General features: G+C 38.9%; 1 protein-coding gene and 2 non-coding genes across 3 annotated transcripts; 2 read left to right on the forward strand and 1 right to left on the reverse strand.

Annotated features, from left to right (window-relative positions):
- Positions 1 to 284: 284 nt before the first annotated feature.
- Positions 285 to 356, reverse strand: trnae-cuc (transfer RNA glutamic acid (anticodon CUC)). The gene has a single exon. It is a non-coding gene; the product is annotated as a tRNA-Glu (tRNA).
- A 195-nt stretch (positions 357 to 551) lies between these two features.
- On the forward strand, positions 552 to 633 carry trnas-aga (transfer RNA serine (anticodon AGA)). The gene has a single exon. It is a non-coding gene; the product is annotated as a tRNA-Ser (tRNA).
- A 10,317-nt stretch (positions 634 to 10,950) lies between these two features.
- Positions 10,951 to 15,126, forward strand: ppdpfb (pancreatic progenitor cell differentiation and proliferation factor b). Its single transcript, XM_061058293.1, has 4 exons — positions 10,951 to 11,110; positions 12,078 to 12,155; positions 14,129 to 14,222; positions 14,597 to 15,126. The coding sequence occupies exons 1-4, from the start codon at positions 11,056 to 11,058 to the stop codon at positions 14,709 to 14,711; spliced, it is 342 nt and encodes a 113-aa protein (XP_060914276.1). The 5' UTR covers positions 10,951 to 11,055; the 3' UTR covers positions 14,712 to 15,126.
- The last annotated feature ends 8,245 nt before the right edge of the window (positions 15,127 to 23,371 follow it).

Below are 23,371 nucleotides of genomic sequence, written 5' to 3' on the forward strand. Positions count from 1 at the left end.
GCATCAAGACAAAGGGGAAAATAAACAAAATGTTTAAAAAAAATCACAAACCATAAAAATCAAAGTTATGTTTAACAAAAAAATACTAAATATATAAATCAATTTGTTGCCTGAAATGTTAAACAATGTTTGTATTCAGACGGTTATGTAAATAAATAATATGCACTTTTTTATATTAAAAAAAAAACCCACTAACAGTGGAGGGGTAACATGATTGACCCTCGTTAGTCGCCGTACAGACATCGGTAACTGAGGGCGGAAGAAGCTTCATGGAAAAAAGCTAGTTCCCTGACCGGGAATCGAACCCGGGCCGCGGCGGTGAGAGCGCCGAATCCTAACCACTAGACCACCAGGGAAGGCTGCTATCATGTCAAAGTACACACATTATGTAGTCAGAGTTTAGAGAGCGTAACGGTTGATTTAAATTTCTAACAGTTATCGAACATTTTGAATTCTTTCGAATTTTGAGCGGAAATAGATCTCGCACTATCTCCCGCTCAGTCACTTAATATCGCGAGATTAGAAGCCATAATGCGACGATTACATGGTAGGTTGTCGTGGCCGAGTGGTTAAGGCGATGGACTAGAAATCCATTGGGGTCTCCCCGCGCAGGTTCGAATCCTGCCGACAACGCATTACGTTTTTTCCCTTAGGCGCTTACGTTCCTGAAATATACACACAAACCGGTTTAAACGAGTTTGAACTACAACTAGTCACGAAGGCATGAAGATCTACGCAAAGGCTTCCAGAGGGGAAACGTCTCTAGGGTCAGCCGTGATGACCTATGACCTCCATCAAAGCAGTAACATCCTGTGTAGATACCGATGAGCCTCCGGAGCCCCCTGCTGTAACAGATGGTGACGTCACTTTGTGGCTTCGTCCACAAATATGTAAAGTTTATGGGTCCATCCTACATTGAAGCAATGATCATCAAGCCCTCGTTTGACTGGATCATCAGTGACTTTAAACATTTGTTATCTTTGAAAAAAGTAATATTGCAAGTTTTGCAAATTGTCTGTAACTTCTTGAATTTTGGGAACATAAACCATGCCTTTAACCTGTCTGTCTTTCTGTCAACAAGCTGTCAAGTTGTGATGACAGTAGCAAAGGAAGTCACAAAGTAAGATGATCTGTCGTTGAAAAAGACGAGGCCCTATTGTTTCACACAATAAGTTTTTATAAACGGTTATTGAAACATTGTTGAATCAATTTCAGGTAAACCTTAATTTCATCAACATCAGAATCTAATGTCTATTCTTCATCACTGCAGCAGCCTCAGTTCAAATGAATCTGTGAAAGTAATGCACACACTCTGCGTTATCCCACTGTCATCTCAGACGTTAGCAAGCTATTAACGCATCTGCATCTTTCAGTAGACATTTGACTGTAAGTATTTAGTATAGGTACTTTATAGGCTATAGGCTACCATTAATATGATCAAACTGTACTAACGGCTGATTGCATTTAATGTAAGACAATGTGAAAAACTATTCGGTTAAGAAATATTCGATCTGTGCAATATTCAAAAATAACATAAAAATGTATGCTTGCCTGATATAGAGAGATCTATCACTGCCTAATCTCCCACTTGACTATAAATCCATAACTTTTTTATTGCAATTCGACATCTCCAGGTCAACTAAAGATAAAGATAAACTTTATTGATCCCCATGGGGGACATTTTTGCGTTACAGCAGCTCAAAACAGTAAACAGGAATATAATTTAAAAATAAATAAATACATTTAAAAAAATAAAATAATAATAATAATAATAATAAATAAAAATAATAATAATAATAATAAAACTAATTAATTATCAATTCATTTTAATTTTCTTTTAGAACCACGTCTCTGTCTTGCTTGAGTTTTTGACCTTTATATGGTCAAGGTGTCAAATAATTCAGGCTAGTGGTGAGGACATAAACCTCTTGTTTTTGTCGCAACCTAAACACAGAATAAAGAGAATCACTCCAAGACTCTACAGACAGAAAGACAGATTGTTAATGACAGATGGACCGACACACAGAAACATACTGACTGCTTTATGTTGTGAGGCAGAATCTCAGTTTGAATCCTCTCTCTGTTTGACTGCAGCTGATGACTTCTGGTTGGCTGCAGTTAGTCTTAAACAGGATTTGCATGAAATTCCTGAACCACATGGCATGTGTGAGTTACATCGGCCACCTTGACATTTTTGGTACACTTACTACTGCTGGCCAATGGATGGCAGTGTGTGGGCCGACCTGCTAAAGTTCACTGGAGTGGCTGATGTGAAACCATTCCATCAAAACCTGTTTACTTAGGAGAAACCAGCTTTTGAATAGCTGTCCACTGTAGTGACCAGTATGCGTGAAAGGGTTAATGAACCACAAAATCCTTGACGGTGCCTAAATGCTCTACCGTAAATATAGGGTGTAGACCAGGGGTGTCCAAAGTGCGGCCCGAGGGCCATTTGCGGCCCTTGAGGGGATTTTTTGCGGCCCGTGACTTCAAATGAAGAATCAGAAGATTTTGGCCCGAGGCCTCAATTAAGATCGGCACATTATCTTATTTTTCTTTTTCATGTTAACAAGGGAACAATATTCCTAAAATAGAAAATGTTCATGACAATGTGTGTTGTTTTTTTTTTAAATCTACAGCTTTTACTATTTTCCACATTTTTTTGGAAACAAGCGGACTGTTGTTTAACCGTTTAATGACCTGAGCTAAATGCAGAAAGCTTTTCCAAAAACATGAACCACGTTACAGGCTCTGAGAAACAAACAAATAAAGTCAAAATATTTGATTTCTTTTATTAAAGGGTTTCTTTAGCGAGCCTTTTGATTCTGATCTACAAAGCCTTACTATTTTTTCAACTATATTTTAAAAATCAAAACCTGTGGCCCGCTGCTGTAGACCTATGGTGTAGACGCGCAATCAATTTTTTTTAGATGGAGAGGACAGCGCATAGGCTATATCTCCGAAACGTAGAGGGTGTCGCTGCAGTGAGCGTCTCTGTGAGGTTGATTATAGAGCCATATATGGATTAGTGTGAAAAGTCATAGCCTATAGCAATAGTAGCCTATATTTTTCTTCAACAGAGAACAGACGATAAATCAGTGGAGTTGGAAGCGGGTGAGTTCCTTTGACATTGGACTCAGTTTGAAGACTTTAGTAGTGTTTTGGTATATTTTAGCCTACATGCATTTTCCCCTAGGCTACAAATACAAAGATTTTATGAAAGTCAATTGTGTCAGTTAAAACAGGTTAAATGTTAAATTCAGAAAGTAGGCTATTGTAATATTTTGGTAGCCTAATTTGGCTGTTGTGTAACCCTGACAACTAGCTGTAAAAGTGACCGTGGTGAAGATAGTTTCATATTTGACATTCGCCTGTTTTCGCGTCGATTACCTTCGATAGCTCCGAGTCAAAGCATCAAGAGGTGATTTGATGTCAATAAATTAAAAAATTAGAAAGCTATTGAAATTCCAACCTTAAAAATTGCACATTTAAAGCGACAGGCCCTTGATAATGGTATTAAGGCATTTGAAAATGGCCTTCTTCACAAACTATGAGCTGTGAAAGTTGTGAGAGGATGTTTGGGACACATGAGAGGTGATTTGATGTCTATAAAATCAAAAAATAGAAATCTATTGAGATTATAACCTTGAAATGTGCTTATTTAAGGCAATATGTCATTGATAATGATGATTTGCAGAGTTATTTTTATTTAGTATTCATTGGTGTGAAATGTTAAGGGCTGTCACCTTCTATAATAGCAGTGGATTGAGATGTCTATGTTGAAAAACAAAGAAGTTATTGAATATTGAAATGAGCCGTATTGCACTTTTACGACGGTCCCTAACTCCGCCTACAGTCACAGACATTCAGTTCTTTGCGCTCCCAGCTGCATCGTCATCTTTGGTTATTTGAAGTTTATTAAAACTGTGAAACGTCTGCCTTAATCTGCTCTCCAACATATCCCCAAACTGTGAGAAATCGAGGCTTTGACTCGGAGATATTGAAGGTAATCGACGTGAAAACAGGCGAATGTTAAATATGAAACTATCTTCACTCCGGTTAGTTTTTCAAAACACCACAACAGCTTTATCCTAACTGGATTCATGTTATGATGTAAACGCTTCTCGGCTGTGTACATTCATTTAGCCTGTCACTGAAAATACAACTGTCAGAGAGTCATGTCTGCTCTGTATTAGTTAGTTAGTTAGTTAGTGTACAACAATAGGCTCCGGTTATGATCTTCTTCAGTACACCACTTTGTGTGTTGTTTTCTCTGTATTCATTTCCTTTTTGATTTTCTATCTGTTATCTATCCCGGAGTGGGACGTCCCATAATCCCCCCCCTGAAGATTGATCAGACAGCGACACCTAGTGGCAGTTTGATGGGACTGCAGGTACTATTTTGAACACAAAAGAGTTTCTCAAAAGAATAATAATATAAACACAAAATAATGGCATTAATGGCAGATTTGAACCGACATATAATCAGAGACAGATGTTACATTTTCAGAAGCAGAAAGCAGACCAAAAGAATAGAATAAGATTTTTTTGATTCAGTCCAGATCCTCTGTTGTTACAGAGGCTTTTAGCAGCAGACCACAAAGACACGTCTGCTGGTTATTTTAAGTCACATGGGAGGATTTAAAGTGAACACAGCTCCTGGTTGAAGTTTAGATGAGTCTTCTTGGTTCCTGCTGTGTTCTGTTTTCTGATGTTTTTTTAAGCAGGATGACACGCAAATTCGTGAAGCGTTCCTTCTTTTATCATAAAAACTCATAATTTTTCATCTTCAGATTGTGTTTGTGGGGAAACAGCAGACACTGAGCTTCACACTCTGTAATGAACTGTTTTAAAACCGAGACAAAACCAACAAAAACGGTCTTTTCTGTCTTTCTTTTTCTTTCTTTTGTTCCTCCTTCTTCTGAAAGCCTTTCGAGTCGACGAGGTCTGCTTTCAATGGTCGACCTAAAACTCGTGTTTCTCGCATTAAATGTCGTTCAAACTTGTAACTTTTACCACGACTTTCCCGAATTATCGTCTGGAAAACACCCAAACAGCCACACGTACAACTGTAGATGTTTCGGTTTGAAAAACTCTGCTGACCATCATGTCCGTGTGTTGCTTTGCAGGTAAACTGTGAGGAGTCCTTCACGGCCTCCACGGATAAACTTTTCCGTTTGTTTCTTGCCTCAGACTTAATGTAGATTAAAAAGTTGTCTGAAAAAACCTCAGGCGTGTTTTTGTGTTGTAGAGGATCTTCATCGATTCCCTTATCAGAATCAGAATCGTTTTTGTTGTTGCCCAGTAGACCTACATTTACACATCCAAGGAATTTGTCTTGGTGTATTGGTGCAAAAAAAACAGTTAACAAAGGAAATAAAGCAAAATAGCTATAACTTAAATACAATCAAATATAATAAGTAATTACAGATATAATAGAGTATAAGAAATGGGGGGGGGGGCTGGCAGCAGAGGTGAAGAAACTGTTCTTGTGGCTCAAATAGTTTGATGTATTTAGTTCTTAAAGACATGAAGAATGTGCAGTAGAAAACACCACAGGTGTAACGCTGTCTACTGATGAGTTTATCAAGTTGGCTCGTCGGTCAGTCATTATAAACCTTGATATGATTTCCACATTTTGGTGGTTCCTTGATGCTAATGTTGTCATTCCCACCGCACAGCATGCACAAGTGGAGGTCCTACAATTCTACAATTCACTGATCAGACTCTTTTATCCAAAGCGACGCACATCAGAGAGTAAGAACAACACAAGCAAGGATCTAGAAAAAAGGGAACAATGTCAGTAAGAGCAAACCATCAGCTTTGAGTCTGATTGGACACACAGGTGCTGACAGGAAGTGACCAGAGGCAAAGCACAACATTGAGGGCAGTTCTTGAGAGCTCTAATCAGTATAGAAACCATCTTATAAGTCGTCGTTATCAAACAAAAACCATCGTCATTACCATCATCATCATCAATAATATGGAGACCATCATCATTAAGTTAGTAGGTATTCATGAAAGAGCTGGGTCTTTAGCTTTTTCTTAAAGGTGCAGAGGGACTCTGCAGATCGATCCTCATCATCCTCCTCTAAGGTCCTCATCATCTTAAATTATTTCAAACATTTAAGTAGGCTATACGAGATTACCATCATAAATTCACCGTGTAAAATACAAAATGAATTTACTAAAATACTTACTGAACAAATCAAGGTGCTTGTACTTAACCCGAGTTCTTACATGTTATGTAGCCTACTTAATATTTCTACTCCACTACATCTTGTAAGAAACTACTTTTGACTCCACAGCATTTGTCTGGCAGCTTTAGTTATCTTACAGATCTCAGTTTAAAGAGCTGATAAAGTTCAAATCAGTAAACTACTTAACCCCAAGTTTTTATTTGCTTGCTGTGATTTCTGGGCTCATGAGAAGTGTGTGGTTCTCACTGGACAGCAACACAAACAGATGAAGATCTCCTGGGTTACAATGCATTTCTTTTTCTTTCTTTTTTAAAGATTTTTTTTTTTTTTTTTTTAGATATTTGTGCCTTTAAGCCTCAATAAAGTTTATCTTTATCTCTTATCTCTTTAATGGAGAGATAGCACAGGGGATAGAGTCAGAAATCAGGGGGAGAGAGAGAGTAGGGAATGACATGCGGGAAAGGAGCCACAGGCTAGATTTGAACTCGGTCCACCCACTTGGAGGACCATAGCCTCCATACATGGGGCGCACGCACTAACCACTGAGCCACCAGTGCCCTGTTACAATGTATTTTTGATGCATCGAAACTGCCAGCAGTATATCAAGTAAACTCAAATTAGGACAACCCCGAACCTCTCCATTCGTAAAATTGAACAAATACATTTCTGCTGCAGTGATAGGCTAAATATTATTTAAAAAACCTCACAGGGACTATTGCACTGCATTATAAATAGGCCCACTCCACTATTTAAACTTCATTTTGATGAGAAAGTTACAAACTCTAAAGTAAGGATTTGATTAAGTGACTTCACATCTGTATCCATTCATCTCATGGATTTATCGAGCTGAGGGCTTACACCGCTTTTCTGTCCTTCTCTCTGGAATTGCAGTGACTCTCAGCTACGAGACTTTGGATTCAAGGGAGGCCTATAAGTAAGTTTATAAATAGTAAATCATAGATACATAGAGTATTTACATAAACAAAACAAAAATGTCTTCCTCCTGTTAATGTCAGGCCTATTGCAGACAGGACGAGGAGGCGGGTCTTATCCAGGAGGCTATCGATACTGAACCGACATGCATGAGTTAATATAGAGGGTCTCTGTCTGTTCACAAGGCCTTTCAGGGGCCCAACTTACTGTGGGCCTGGATCTAAACTGTGACCTGAACGATCTGAATGTTTGTAACTGTACAAGATGAACTTCTGGCCGAGTTCATGGCCGAAACAATAGCCTACTTTTTCACCTTTTTAGTCGTGTTTAAATTACAATTTTTTTACATTTAAACACATTATGTTGCCTTTTATTTAGGGGTGATTTCACTGATGCAGTACATACATTTCACCACAGGAGGAAGCTGCATGTCCGGTAGATATTGGGGACATTCACTCCGTGCTGAGTTTCTGTTGAGTCAGACAGTTTGACATGATGAAAGTCTCTGAAATGACAAATACATCCATGTCAATGATTTCCCCTTACTCCAAACTTTATCCAACATGAGTCTGTCTCTGGGATTTTCTCCTCTGTGATATATTATTGTCTTATTTATTCTTGTACATATTAATGTTTGTTTGTTTTGTGTTTTATTTTTGATATTTAATGTCATACTTTTGTATATAGAGCGCAAAGTTCACCAAAGTCAAATTCCTCATGTGTGTGAGCATACCTGGCCAATAAAGCAGATTCTGATTCTAAGTACTTGATGTAGTTGGTCTTATTTTTAGCTGGTGTCTGATTATATGGATAAATGAAAATAAAAAACGCCCCTTAAATCTAATGATTTCCTTTTTTACTCAGTGATATGTACTTTAGAAACGACAGGAAATATGGATACTAAAACAAGTTTTTAATAATGTCAGGAAAAATATAGTTTATGGGAAAACAATACAATTAAACATGTTTTTAAATGTATTTTGAGAGCAAAGACAAACAATAAAGATTATATAAAAACTAGGCCTATCTTTTTTCAAACTAAAAAAAAAAAACAGAAAATAGATTTTATTGTCAAAGACTATAGGACAACCAAAAAAACCGGTTGTGTATGTGAATACTTTAACTTTCTATGAACATTCTTTGAATTTATTAAACATTACCCCCTGCTGTATGTATTTTTGTTTAGTATTGCTGTTTTGTATGAAAGCTATTTGTGTTAGGAACCCTTTGAAAATGAGATGATGCATCTCAAGGGGCTATCATTAAATAAATTCAAAACTATTTCTAATAATAATAATAATTATAATAATGCATTAGACTTTTATAGCGCTTTTCTAAATACTCAAAGACGCTTAAAAAAAGAATAACGACAAAACAAAAAAGTGAATACACAGAAGAAATAATTTAAAAGTAGGGTGGTGAGAGTTGAGTTTGTTAGTGGTTCTAGGCGATGTTGAAGAGGTGAATTTTTAGGGATTTCTTGAAGGAAGTGAGTGAGGGGGAGTCTCTGATGTTTAAATGTTCAAATGAGAAAAAACGATAAAAAAAATCTATATTTAATAAAATGTTTAAATTATTCAGAATGAAAAAGAAGATAAACATTTCCAACATGGCGACACATAAACAGCCTACCATGAAGAGTGAAATAATTATAAAATAACTTAGATGAAGTGTTTAACTTTGAATATTGATTTATAATAAAATATCCACCTCAATGTGTCCCATCGAAATTCAAGAGGTTAAAAAAAAAAAAGACCTCTCCGTAGCCCCGCCCCCTATCCCCATGGCTACGTCACCGCCCCCTCTCTATAAAAGCTCGCTCATCCAGTCTGTTCCAGTAACAAACAGCTCCGCTCTCCGCTCGGACCTTGGAGGGTCACACTTACCCGAAACTTCTTTTCAAATGGGCCCCGTCGCCTAGCGTTAACTCCCCCAGCCGCGCCGACTGAGTGGAACATCCAGCACGTCTGGCTCACTTGAAGGTGAGGGGCTGTACAAAGGTGGTGGGGGAGGGGGAGGGGGGGTTGTTGTTGTGGTTTATCAATGGTGGTGGGCGAGCTAACGGTGCTAACTAGCTAGCTTGTTGTAATGGCAGCTGTTGCTGGGCTGCATGTTTGTTTGGTGGATAAATTTAATGAATGAAAACTGTTTTTTTCCTTTTATTTATTTATTTTTCCCCCGTGATACTAACTGTTGTTGACACACAAACACCAACTGACAGATGTTGTTGATGTCTTTGTTACCTACAAAATATCCTGATAACAAGAAGCAAGACTAACGATTAATATTACGCCTTTTATTCTTTTTATTCTGTATATTTATCGTCTTTTTTTAAAAATATTCGTCGTATTCCTTTATTTTGGACACGTAGCTTGTATCGGTCAAAATGTCGTTTTTGCTGCAGCGACACTTTAATGTAAACAAGTCTTCTGCATTACGTGGTGTATGACGTCACTACGTTGGATGTATACGGGCATGCTGCAGCAGTCTGATGCTGGAAAAACAACAATACAAGTCTATTACCCCAAAAATCATATTAGACAAAACCAACTCAAGCACATTTAATGTACATTTTATTAACATTTTTTATATATTCCTTTTTGAAGCCTCGGATTTGAGAGCAGGAGTTAAGTATAAAGATTTTCTAACTTTATTGATCCTCCATGGGGGAAATTTTTTCATTACAGCAGCTCAAGAAAACAGGAAAAATGAATAAAATGATTAAAAATAAATATGTACATCAGTTAAATAAAGGCAGAAAAAACAAGTATACAATACTATTTTCTCTGATTCGTTTCTAACATTTTATCGGATCGACTTGTTGTTTGATTGACTCATCACCGACTGTTTTACATAATTTAGTTTAAGACATTTATAAAGCAAAAACCGCCTACACTTGTCTGTTATTATCTGATTCATTAGAGGAAGACATGTAACTGATTGGTTGATTATGGTATGTTGGCATCGTGGGAGTCTGACACCAAAAGAAAGAATGAAAAAACATTAGTATCATAATCGGCAACCAATCAAATTTTGACAACCTCGGAGCAGACAAAGTCTTGCAGTCCCCCTAAGATTCTAGTTAGGGCCCCCATAAGGGAGCCTGGACCCCAGGTTAGGAAACCACTGAGGTTAATGTAATAAAAAATGCAGAATGAAAAATCATCACATTTTTCTTTAAATTGCCTTTCATACAAGTCAGTAGTTAAAATAATTTGGCAAGGTCTGGAAAAAATCAGGTTAACCCTGTCTGGATCTGAGAGGTCCTTTGGAAAAACTTGGAATCCTTTTTTGTCACCTGTCAAAAGCACAGAATGACACTTTAATCTGGACTGAGAACCTACTTTTTGTTATTATCAGCCCTGTTTTGTTTTTTTTCTTGTTTTTTTTTCTCTTTAGGGGATATGTGCCAGGGGAGGGGTCTAATTGTTTGTATGTATCTGTTTGTTTATCTTGTTCTTGTTGGAAAAAAACACAAACATTCTGTATGGACATTGCTAAGTGGAAATGTTGTTAATATGTAAAAGCAATAAAGAAAGTTTAAAAAAATAATAATAATTTGGCAAGGTTAAAGAAATGTTCAGCAAGAAGTTTGAAACACAATTCAGTGTTTCAGGTCCTCAAATAACAAATGTGTTTGTTTTAATGACAATAAACTTAATATCTAAATGTTTAGGTATTTACAAGACAGCAAATCACTTAAAGAAACATTCTGAATACAGTCTTAACTTTAATAAAGGAATAACACTTCTGACAGTCGTCTCTAGCTGAAGCTTCTTTCCTAACGCCTGGCAGTGACACATCTTTAAGAGAGACTCTGTGGTGCCTCTGTGAGTCGTGAAGCTCGACCTGTCTCTGATCATCGTGTGTCTTCTTCCCAGGTTTCCATCAAATACAGTGAACAGCGACCAACAACAGAAGAATGGCAGCCATTCCAGCAGGCGGTTCTCTCGTGGCGACCACTGACTACTACCGAAGTGAGTCTCTCTCTCTCTCTCTCTCTCTCTCTCTCTCTCTCTCTCTCTCTCTCTCTCTCTCTCTCTCTCGCACGCACACAGCTGATCTAACTCGTTGATCTACTCCCATCTGAGCGGTTATCTTTAAGTGCCTCCGGTTAGGATGTAATGAGTCACTGTGGTGTTTTCTGAACAAAAGATGACTGCTGTGTGTGGAGGCTTTACTCAGATTTAAAATATTTGGGTCTCTCTGTGAGTCATTTGTTAAATACAAACTGTGTATTGATTCTTTCTGATTCATATGGCTTTAAGAAAAATCCCCCCTCACATCGATTAAAACATGAATCGACTGACTCTCAGAACAGACCCATCATTTCCTTTATTTCATCAGTGTATATCCCATCATTTCCTTTATTTCATCAGTGTATATCCCATCATTTCCTTTATTTCATCAGTGTATATCCCATCATTTTGTCACATTGCTCAATGGACTGGACTTATTATAAAAGTGATGATTTGGGTTTTTTGGCGCAGACATTTGTTTAATGTTGATTATATCTCAAACCAATTATTTAATTTAAAAGGAGATTACATTACTCAGACCTAAAGAGTACTGATGCCACATTTCAAAACTTGCTTCCCATTTTCTTCTTTTTTACAAATACAGCAGCTGCAGGTCATGTGGCTGTCTTTAAGTGATGGGATATCTCATACAGCATGGGTTCACAGTAATGTTACATCACGTCAGGCTGGAGTTATATAACCAGAGCAAAGTGGATTTCTATTTTCTGTAGCCCTGAACGTCCCAACCGCTCCTCGTCAAAGGGAAAGAGGTTTATATTACGCAAGAGCATTAAGTTCTTCAAATAATTTAAATCATACTAAAATAAACCTGAACCTCTCCCCCTGTTACATTTAGCTTTTTTCAGTTTAGTCGACAGTGTGTAAACCATCCATGTCTAACGTTGCGTGGTGTCTCCTCCTGCAGGGCGCATCGGCTCTACGTCCAGCAGCAGCTCGTGTGGCAGTTCGGAGTACAGCGGAGAGGTCATCCCTCACCACCCAGGTGAGTGTCTGAACCAGAACATGGGAAAAAAGTCTGAGGATGAAAACTTCAATGTTTCCCCCACACAGTGAAATGTGCCAGTTTAGAGAAACCTCTGAAACAGTATTAAGACCCCTTTCAGAAGTTAAAACCAAATCCTTAAAACCCTTCAGATGAAAGTCTAAAGTGGAGGTGGACTAACAGTAAAGAACTCTGTTTGTGTTGCCAACACTCCCATGGAAATAAAACCACATCTTTGTGACGTGTTGAAATTATTGTGTTGGTTAAATCTGTCCGAGGCTTCACATAGAGGCACACATCTAAAACAAACTTAACAGACATTACAGAGGGAAGCAGGAGTTAACTTTTGTAACCTAGCCCTGAAAAGTGTCACATCTGTCAATTGGTTCTTCTGAATTTTCCACTCATACTGATCTCTAAATGATTGGAAACACAGCTGCTTCTTGGTTGTTTTATTCAGACCTGGAAAGACAGATTCAATACAGAAGGAGGAGGAGTGGTTAAAGAGCCGTGGTTTTGGACAGAACGGAGTGTTCAGTACGAGAGGAACAACATCCTGTTTTCTGTGCCAGATCCAGATGTTACTCCTGGTTAAAGCGTGGGCTCGTGTGTGTGTGAATGAATGTGGGTAACACCTTCATCTGGTTGTGACACACTTCTCAGTGATCTGGTAATATCACAGGAAGGGCTCTGAATTGTGTAACCGCAGCGTGTGCTCAGGTTGAGTCAGCTGTTGCCTTAAAAACAACCGAGTTGCCATGAGTGAGTCATCATGAAACACAGAGAGTGTGTGGACAGATCTGCATCTTTAATCCAGCAGAGGAGTTGTTTATTTCCACTCTCCCTTTCATGATGAGGACATTTCTTTCTTTCTTTAACCTTCAGCTCTGATTCAGTTCTCTCATATTGATCCAGAAGTCAGAATGAACATCAAAACTGATCCCAGTCTTTGTCACACATGCGTTCAGCCCCCGCTGCACCGCTCTAAATCTTCGGTTCATATCTGCAGACTCCCACCAGTAATCCCAGCTCAGATCTATGTGGAAACCATCTGGCTCGTGTGCTAACTGCTGGCTCAGGTCTGAGTCTGCGTTCCTGTTTTAACCACTGGGTCAGATTTTTGAAATGGTGTCAGGGTGCTAAGATTTTCACACGCACACACGCAGGGGTTGCACAAAAAAGTAGGTGAAAGGGAAACATAGGTGTGTTCATGCATTGATATTACAAAGCCTGTGTCTTTTTGTTCTTTCTTTGTCAGATTCAGTTGTTTTTAACTGGCTGAACTTGTGGAAGGACTGGTTCTTCGGTTATCAGCGTTAAAAGCTGAGCTGAAGATAGCGTAGCTAGCAGCCCTCAAAGAGCATCTGAGAAACATGAATCTGCTTCATTCAAGTTGTATTACAGTGTTTCTGCTTCTGTTTTACTCTTGAGTACAAAAAACGCAGCTTAAGATCAAAAGTGCACAGATGCAACACATGCTGAGTGAGACAGTATATATGTGTCGCTGCCTGGCTTGACCTAGAATCTAATTATAGCACACTGTAGTTGTACTGTAAGTGTAACTGAATGCAGCAGCTCAGACACAACCTGAGGTGTCCCAGTCAGTTTGTCTCTGAGCCACACACACACACACACACGGCCTGAGAGGGGAAACCTGAGTCATTTCTCCCTGATGAAACACTCATACATTTAAACCGTTGGTCAGCGTAACGTTGAGTCTGCTGTCTCACCTCAGAGATTACAGCTGCTGAAACTTTTCCCTGAATTTATAATGAAGTGAATAGTAGCTTTAATGAGCTGAAAAAACTGCCCTCCACACAGACACAGCGTCAAAATATCAAACCAGTGTGACTCCTGTTCTGGTTGTTTTACAGCTGACAGGTGAAATACTGAACTGCAAATGAATATCTTGGACCAGATGAGAGACTAAATATAACTCTGAAGCCTCATGCCTCCTTCCTCTGCCTCCACAGGGCTCCCCAAGCAGGACTCTGGTCACTGGTGGTCCAGTTTCTTCTTTGGGAAGCAGCCAGGGATGACCCCACTGACTGAGGAGGCACAGCAGAAGTAAGCAGAAACACACACACACACTTCCCACTTGTTTCATTACACTGCCGCTGTATTTGAAGTATATGAAACTCGGTCATAATCTTCTCAGTTTTAAAAGCTAAACTTTGTCAAAAGGAGTTTTGAAAGATGATGCATCCCTCTGCATTTGCTTCTAGTTTATTTTCTTTGCACACCTGAACTGTTTTAAAAACTAGACTTCAGTGCTGAGTGTTGTGCTGCATTCAGCTCTTTGATAACATTCATGTTTTAGAAAATAAAAGCTGACCTGATTTGACTTACCCTGTGTTAATGGATCAATCCTCCGCCACACCCTCTCTGTTATACAACCGTCAAAAACAACTTCTCACCATCTCTCTCTTCGTGTCTTTAAGGGCGGGGGTCCCAGGTACGTTGACAAATGGTCAGATCACCTGCGTTGCCAAGGAGATGGTGATGCAACGGCAGGTGAGCGAGAGCAGCGACGCAGGAAGCCCCACCGCCTCCTGATGCAGCCAAGCCTCAGTCTGCTCCACGCCGCACCTCGGGGGGAATCAAACCAACACGACCAACGCTAGGTGACGGGAGGACGTCCCGTTTACAACCTTATTAGTTTTTTTTTTTTTTTTTTTATACTATTCCTCATCGTAGTGTAGGCTGCCTTACTTGTTTTTGTTCGGTAACCTTGTGTGTATTTTTTTATTGACAAACAAAAAAGAATAAAAAATGACAGGAAAAAAAAAACAAGACGATGATGAAAGTGATAAGCTCCTTATTTGTGTTTTTATAAACATTTGTACTGTTGTGTGTTTGTAATCCTGTGGTGCTCAGACACTGTGGTGCGTTCACATCCACATGCCTTTGTTCAACATTTTACACTTCTGTCACCCTGTGATGCAATAAAAGTAGACTCTTGCAGCCTAAAGTTCTGTTGGCCATGTCTTTATTCTGCTCATACACTTCAACATTCAGTTACAAGAAGATAGCTTTTTAAAATATGAAAGAGTGTCCTATATGTGCCCTGATCTCTTTTGACGTACCTCTGTCACTCACCTGCTCAGGGACTACAGCTGAAAATAAGCCATGATGGCTAAACTGGCACATTACAGAAATGTCATAATATACATGGTCCCTGTCACTTTAAACTGTATAAATAAATACATGTTCAGTTGTTATTTTTAGAGTAAATTCACTTTCCTCTGTGGTTTCATGAACATGATTTTATCTCTGTTAGAGTTCCTTTATTTGCCAAGTGATGTGTCGACAGCTGTTGCTGGAAACAGCCCTATATAAGGAGCAGGAGGTGAAAGTGTTTGTGCAAGTCAGGGAGTGGTTCACTGGTTCTGTACAGGGTTATTACAGGAACAGAGTAAACAGAACAGAGCAGCACTTCATGTCCTCAGACTGCTGCATGAGCCCAGAGTCTGGAGTTGTGTAACTGTTCGCTCAGAAACTCGCACAACAGCACTTTCTCTATATGTCATTTAATTTAAAATATCTGCACAAAACTAGGTTCAACTTCACTCTTGAGTCAGTTTGTGCTTCATTTGTATATCTTTAAGTAAACTTTACTTCAAATTCTGTTGATCTCTGCTTCCAAATTAAGTTAACATATGTACCTGACTTGTTTTAAAAGCCCTTTAAAACCCAGCAGACTTTTCCCGAGGTTTCATGATGAATGAATTAACTGTTGATGACAATTTCCAGCTTGCAGTGTCAAAAGATGCCCCCATGCTCTTCTCGCACTGTCAGCAAAAATGTAGGCCAAGTTTACACTTTAAAAAACATGGCTGCCACTGTCCACTGATGGGAGAGAGAGAAAACAAGTATCTTAATGTATATTTTAAGTTCAAAGTCTTACAGAGACAAGCAACTAATAGGGGTATGGACACAGTGGTGTATAAGAGGTAGATCTTAAAGAGAGAATACTAAGTTTACTTTAGTAAAAGTACCAATTAAAATATTTGTATTTTATTATTATTCATTTGTGTATTCATTTTTTTTAAAGCTTCTATTTATCGCCCTTATTGGTGGCTTGTGACCCTCTGGGGAGTCCTGACCCCCACTTTGGGAACCACTGAAATAGACCACAGAAAACCAGCCTTAAATTTACACTCAAAACTAATTGAAGGGTTATGACAGTTATCAGCATCTATAAATCCTATCTTTATACATTTTTTGTTAATTGATCTCTCTTTATTTCTTTTTTTAGATACTTTTCCTTGAAAAAATTAGGACGAACTGACACATGACTCTTCCTGACCGGCAGCTTAATAAAACAAACACACCTTTTTTCAAACCCCGCCCAGGTTTGTTCACCTGTGGCATCACCATGTTCATTAATTGAATAACGGTTGTAGGTCTTTACTCGGACTACTACCGCTTTTAGTAGGATAAATTAACTCAAATAATATTACGTCAAGACCTTTAGCCTATATTAAACCGTGGAATAGTTGTATTCGTGTCACTTCTAGTTGCTGCTGTTGATAGCTTAACCGTTAGCCTTCTAATACTAAACCGTTGGATGCGGCCGCCATTGTTAACCGGAAGTTGACTCTTCTCCATCATGCAGAGGAACGATGCTTCACTTTAAAAGGTAGGGGCGGCTCTTACTGGTGTTTATGGTTTTGTGTGACTGGATTTTTTTTGGCTAACTGGTTATTATTGATTTTACCAATGATGCCAAGTAGCCTAAGCCCATTTTCTGTCTGGTTAATGTTTTTTGGTTTGGTTTGCTGTTTTTTTGGTTTAAATAACTTGTTTGATGGTTGATGTTTAACTTTTGTGGTTGATGATTTGTAGCCTTTTGGTTACTGTTTTGTGTTTGGGTTGATGTTTTTTTTTATGGTTGATGTTCTAGTTTTTATGGTTGATTATTAGCCTAACTATTGGTTGCTATTTTGGGGTTTTTGGCTGCAGTTCTGAAATGCTGCTCTACTAAATGAATAGCTAAATATATGAAATGAGACATGTGGATTTCAGGTTGTTGATTCTATAGAGTGGTTTTGGATTAAGTTTAATTTATGACATTTGTTTGATTTGATGTGTTGCTTTTTCTGAGGTACTGAAGGTAGACTCGATGGCACAAAGGACAGATTTTCCATTAGCCTATCAGCTTTTATATTGAGATTAGTAGACTAAACACCAGAGTTGGAAATTACGTTTTTTTCTCCGCCTATCTGCCAATGTGGCTGATGATGGATTCAAAAAACTACCAGTCACTCTTTTAAAACCAGGCAGCATTGTGTAACACATATGATACTTGTGTTGTTGAAATCAATTTGTGCGGTGCTTGTTGCCTAATGTGGGAAAGACCAAGCGGCAGGTTTTATCAGTCGCTCATGCAAACAGTAAATAAACCAGCAGTGTTTTTACTGAGATTGGTTTTGCCCTAAATACTGTTACCTGTTGGAGGTCAGAGATAAGCTACTGACTGCCTTCCTCTGAAAAAACATCTAAATGTTCAATTTAAAAGCCATGAGCTGAGCTTGCTTTGGCAGGCCATGTACTCTATCTAATCTACCTGATGCTGTTCTGGGGGGGAAATCCCACAAGGTTCGCTGTGTTTTTGTGTGCTTGATGGGGACAGGACACAAACATCATGTCAGCTGTACAGTATTCTGAAAGGACCAATGGGTCAACATGTGACTCATATTTATGACACAGATTTTAACTTGTTTGGACTCTCAACCTCTTGTGACCTGTAAGATCTGTCTTCTATTGCTGTTATGAAATCTTGTATATCAACCAGCTGATTTTTTCACTTTTTTTTCACTGACTATGCTGACCAGTGGATTTACATGACTCACCTTGGGAGCACGTGTTAGTTATCATAAGTCCTTTATCAGCTGTATTTTATATCGCATAATGTGATGCTAATTACAGTGTACATTTTAGCACATCAGGCGATATCGGTAATTATCACGATAAGTGTAAAAGTCGTTGTTTATTACAAATTTAAAATCAGATTTTTGCTCCTGAGTGAAAGTTGAAGGAACCAGGTGGTTAATTTTGGTTAAATTAATCTTTATTGATAGAACATGACAAACTCTACTTGAACAGAGGAACATTTCACCATCAGAAGCTCAGTGCATGGTGATGGAAAAACGCTGATATGACTGTTTGCTGCTGGTGAACACACTACTGGCCCGTTACTTACTGAGGGTCCATTAACACTCGTTTGGGACGTTTTGTAATTTCTTTCCTTCGCTGTGTTCTAACAGGTCATATTGTTTCAAATGGTGGAGAAGGTTTGTGGTGTTGCTCGTTTAAGCCTCACATGTCTCTTGGTGTTGGTTTAGGTTTAAAACTGTCAAACATTTGTTATATTTCTATTAACAAAAATTAAATCACGATAATTATCGTTGTATTGCCCAGGCCTAGAACTTTTCACAGTGTCTTTGAGGCCTGTTGTCTGTCAGCTGATGCATGCTGGGTTGATGACAAAGCAGAAATCAGTCGTCATGTGATACCCAAAGTCCTGTCCCCAAACCTGTATCTTGTTTTCCTGTAGAAGTTTTCCTGACGTGGAGAAAAGTCTCTCCGCTGACAGTAGTTTGGCACTGATCCTCCTGACGAGAGGATTTTCTTCTTTGAGTATAGAATAGGTTTTTAGTGTAAGCACTGCTGTCCCCTGTTCAGCCCTCAGTCTCTCTGTGTGTCTCTATGGAACAGAGGAAAGACAAACAATGGGAGACGCTGCTGCTGCTGTAAAGTGGCCTCTCTGTATGACCGTGTTAAAAGGTTGAAAAGAGGATTTGTTCTGAGCTGAGTGGTCGGGATGACTCCCACACTGCAGTTTTTCCAGGTCATTGGGTGCTCGCAGGGTCGTCAAAAATGGGAGTGAAGGAACACATTTTTTGATTTCATTCCTGGTCCCTCGTCTCCGTCTGACCCCAAACATCTGTTCTTCTTTGTTTTCCCGAAGTTTTGAGAATTAAGAATAGGGCTCCACTCGATGATAAGTTTATTGATCTAGTTTTATATGTTGGTCTTTAAAGATAGATTGAATGGTTCCTCAGACGACACGTTAATTAATTATTTCGTGGTTGACATAATTAAACCTCTAACTTTTATATGACCTACAATCCAAAAATCCCCACGATGCTCCATGTTTCACACTGTAAGGACCGACAGAGAAAACAATGTGTTGAGCCAAAGAGCCGAACTGAAATCAGTTTCATCTGGACAGATACAGCAGCACAAAGCTTAACCTTTATTAGCCAAAAACCAGGATAGACCAGTATACAGTGGAGGAAATAATTATTTGATCCCCTGCTGATTTTGTAAGTTTGACCAATTACAAAGAAGTGAGCAGTCTATACATTTTATGGTACCTTTATTTTAACAAACAGAGATAGAATATTTAAAAAAAAGTCCAGAAAAAAAATATTGTATAAAGTTATAAATTAATTTGCATTTGATCGAAATAAATAAGTATTTGATCCCCTACAAACCAACACGAATTCTGGCTCCCACAGACCGGTTATTTGCCCGGGTGGCACTCAGATTAGTCCTGTCACTTTAAGAAAGTACTCCCAATCACTGCTCGTTATGAGTATAAAAGACACGTCAACAGAATCAATCTCTTCCTTTCCAACCACTCCACCACCATGGGCACGACCAAAGAACTTTCAAAGGACATCAGGGACAAGATTGTAGACCTGCACAAGGCTGGACTGGGCTACAAGACCATCAGCAAGAAGCTTGTTGAGAAGGAGAAACTGTTGGTGCAATTATAAGAAAATGGAAGAAATTTAAAATAACCATCAATCACCCTCTGTCTGGAGCTCCATGCAAGATCTCACCTCGTGGGGTAAGGATGATCATGAGAAGGGTGAGGGATCAGCCCAGAACTACACGGGAGGAGCTTTGTAATGATCTCAAGGCAGCTAGGACCACAGTCACCAAGAAAACCATTGGTAACACACTACGACGTAATGGATTGAAATCCTGCAGTGCCCGCAAGGTCCCCATGCTCAGGAAGGCACATGTACTGGCCCGTCTGAAGTTTGCCAATGAACACCTAAATGATTCAGAGAAGGCTTGGGGAAGGTGATGTGGTCAGATGAGACCAAATTGAACTCTTTGGCAAAAACTGGAGTTCTTGTGTCTGGAGGGAGAGAAATGCTGAATACCAACCCAAGAACACCATCTCCACCGTCAAGCATGGAGGTGGAAACATTATGCTTTGGGGCTGTTTCTCTGCTAAGGGTACAGGACAACTTCACCGCATTGAGGGGCCGATGGATTGGGCCATGTACCGTAAGATCTTGGACAAGAACCTTCTTACCTCAGCCAGAGCACTGAGGATGGGTCTTGGATGGGTCTTCCAGCATGACAACAACCCGAAACATACGGCCATGGCAATAAAGGAGTGGCTCAAGAAGAAGCACATTAAGGTCATGGAGTGGCCTACCCAGTCTCCAGACTTTAATCCTTTAAAAAATTTATGGAGGGAGCTGAAAGTTCGAGTTGCAAAGCGACAGCCTCGAAACCTTCAGAATTTGGAGACGATCTGTAAAGAGGAGTGGACCAAAATCCCTCCTGAGATGTGTACAAACCTGCTGACCAACTACAACAATCGTGTGACTTCTGTGCTTGCCAACAAGGGTCACTGTACCAAGTACTAAGTCATGTTTTGCATGGGGATCAAATACTTATTTCCTTCGATCAAATGCAAATTAATTTATAACTTTATGTAATGTTTTTTTTCTGGACTTTTAAAAAAAAATATTTTGTCTCTGTTTGTTATAATAAAAGTACCATACAAATTATAGACCTCTCACTTCTTTGAAATCGGGCAAACTTACAAAATCAGCAGGGAATCAAATAATTATTTCCTCCACTGTACCAGCATAGTATGATAACACTACTGCACACTGAGCTTTCATTCATGACTCTGTGAGTTTATTTTGTAAACAGCCTTTTTGTATTTTTACTTTAAGTTCCATCATGTCTGCAGGACCTTTGCAGGGAGTGTATTTACCATTTTAACTTTTCTTCTTTTGATAAAGAGACACGTCTTTTTCCACTTTGGCAGTAAACGTGATGAAATGTTCTCTGTCATTGTCGTTAGTGTCAACACTTCCACAGGATGAAGTTACACATCCAGTCTGAGGAAACTGTTACTGGTGTTACTGTGGGACAGGAAGTCTCCTGATGACCTCACACAGACAGAACAAACTGGGTTTTTTTAAGTTATATTTTTGGGCCTTTTGTCTTTACTAGATAGGACAGCTGAAGACAGACATGAAGTGCTGCATTATGTTTTCTGTTCTCCAGTATGTACTTATCCACTCTCTCTCTGTTGAACTATACATAGCATTGATATGAAGGCAAATATTCTCATTATAGCGTCGTATAGCGGTCTCTGTTGCTTCAGCCGCTACTTTCGCATCATTCTTTTTACGTCATGTCTTCCCTAAAGAGACCACGCCCCCCTCACATCTTACAGGGATAGACTCCAGCTGTGCAAGTCTGAACACCAGACCAGGAGGAACTCAGGGGCAGTCCTCATGAAATCACTAGAAATCTTCAGGAGTGGATATTTGAAAACAGCTCTGGGCTGCAGGTTTTTCTGGTTCGATTTATTCATGGGTCGTTGCAAACTGGAAGGAAACATCAGACTTCTCTTTCTCTCTAACCAGCTGCTGCTGTAATTACAAAATCAATGAACGCGTGCACTGATTGGCTACAAGACAACCTCACAATATATGATGAGACACAGTAACACTGAGCCCTGCTTATACCTTTATTACTGACAGACATTAGTCCTCTCTCTTTACTGCTGTCAGAGTCATGTGAGTATCCTGCAGAAGGAAATGTGTAGTTTTGGAAAAAGGAAACTTTTTACTTCTGTCTTCAGTTGGAAAAACCAGTCTGAGAGCCACAGACAGAGAGATGGAAACATACTGCTGGTTTTTAATGGAATGGTTAACAGTATGATAAAATCATCAGCCTCATTTTGTAGATAATGACGAGGAAAACTCGACAACCATTCTAAACATGTGGGAAACCAGTTTAACTTGAGCTGATTTGAGTGGAATCAAACTGACCTACTTACTGAGCACACAGACATGTCTTTGTGTGCCTCACACACTCAAAGCCTCCCACTCATTCCAGTTACAACCCCGATCCACAAAAGCTACTGTGGAACTTCAGGAAATGACTTATTCAGGAGGCCAAACATTCACCGTTCATAAAATGTAACTTTTTTTTTTTTTGCATTTCAGCTGAATCACACTTGTTGTGTTCAAAATGTTCAAACTTCAACATGGAAAGGTCTGAACGAGTAAAAATCAAACAGAGGAGAAGATAACTCAGATGAACGCAGGGTCAGTGTGTTTAACCTTTGACCTAGACGCTGGTGATGCTATAATTAGATTGACTGTGTGTCTGTGTTATCACTCAAGGTCTCCTGTTTGCCCTCCTGGTTACTGTATCCTGATAATGTGTAACACAACCGATTAGAAAACATCAGATTTGATTGAATCACATTAAAGTTGCTTGCATCAAATCCTCGCAGCAGAAGAGGAAAACATAACGTGTTGTTGTGGCGTTTGTCTTTTAAAGTACAGCCCAACCCGTGTGGGACATCGGACACTGATACAGATTTGAGTTGGATAATAAAGTGTCACAGATTGCTGATGTTAACAGAAGAAGGGATTATTCTATACACAAATAACTTCCTTTACAGAATATGTTATTATCTGGTAAAGCGATGCTAGTGTCCGCTAACCTCATTTCTTTTTTTATTGTGTTTTGAGACATACAGATATATGTTCAACCGGTTCTTCAGTAAAAAATAAAAGCAGTTTTAAGTTAAAAAAAACAAAAAAAACAAAAAACAAAGAAAAGGAGAGAACTAGAACACAACACAAACTAAACTTGGCCGTTCAACGAGTTACAAAAATAAATAAACAAAGTATGTATTTGAGGTAACTATAGCTATATTATACAGAAGACAAAAAGACAAAAGACGGAAAACCGATCAAGTATGCATAACCTCATCATTTCTTACCCCGCTCAAAATCAAACACCCAAACACTCTAATGATATCGTTCATAAATGACAACGTGAATGAGCTGCTCCTTTAAAATAAAGATGTAATGATGTTTTCGTCTCATAATGACTGAAACATGTTTTTATCAAGTATTCAACAAACTCAT

Source organism: Labrus mixtus, chromosome 15 (genome assembly GCF_963584025.1).
Source record: "Labrus mixtus chromosome 15, fLabMix1.1, whole genome shotgun sequence".
Classification (NCBI taxonomy): domain Eukaryota; kingdom Metazoa; phylum Chordata; class Actinopteri; order Labriformes; family Labridae; genus Labrus; species Labrus mixtus.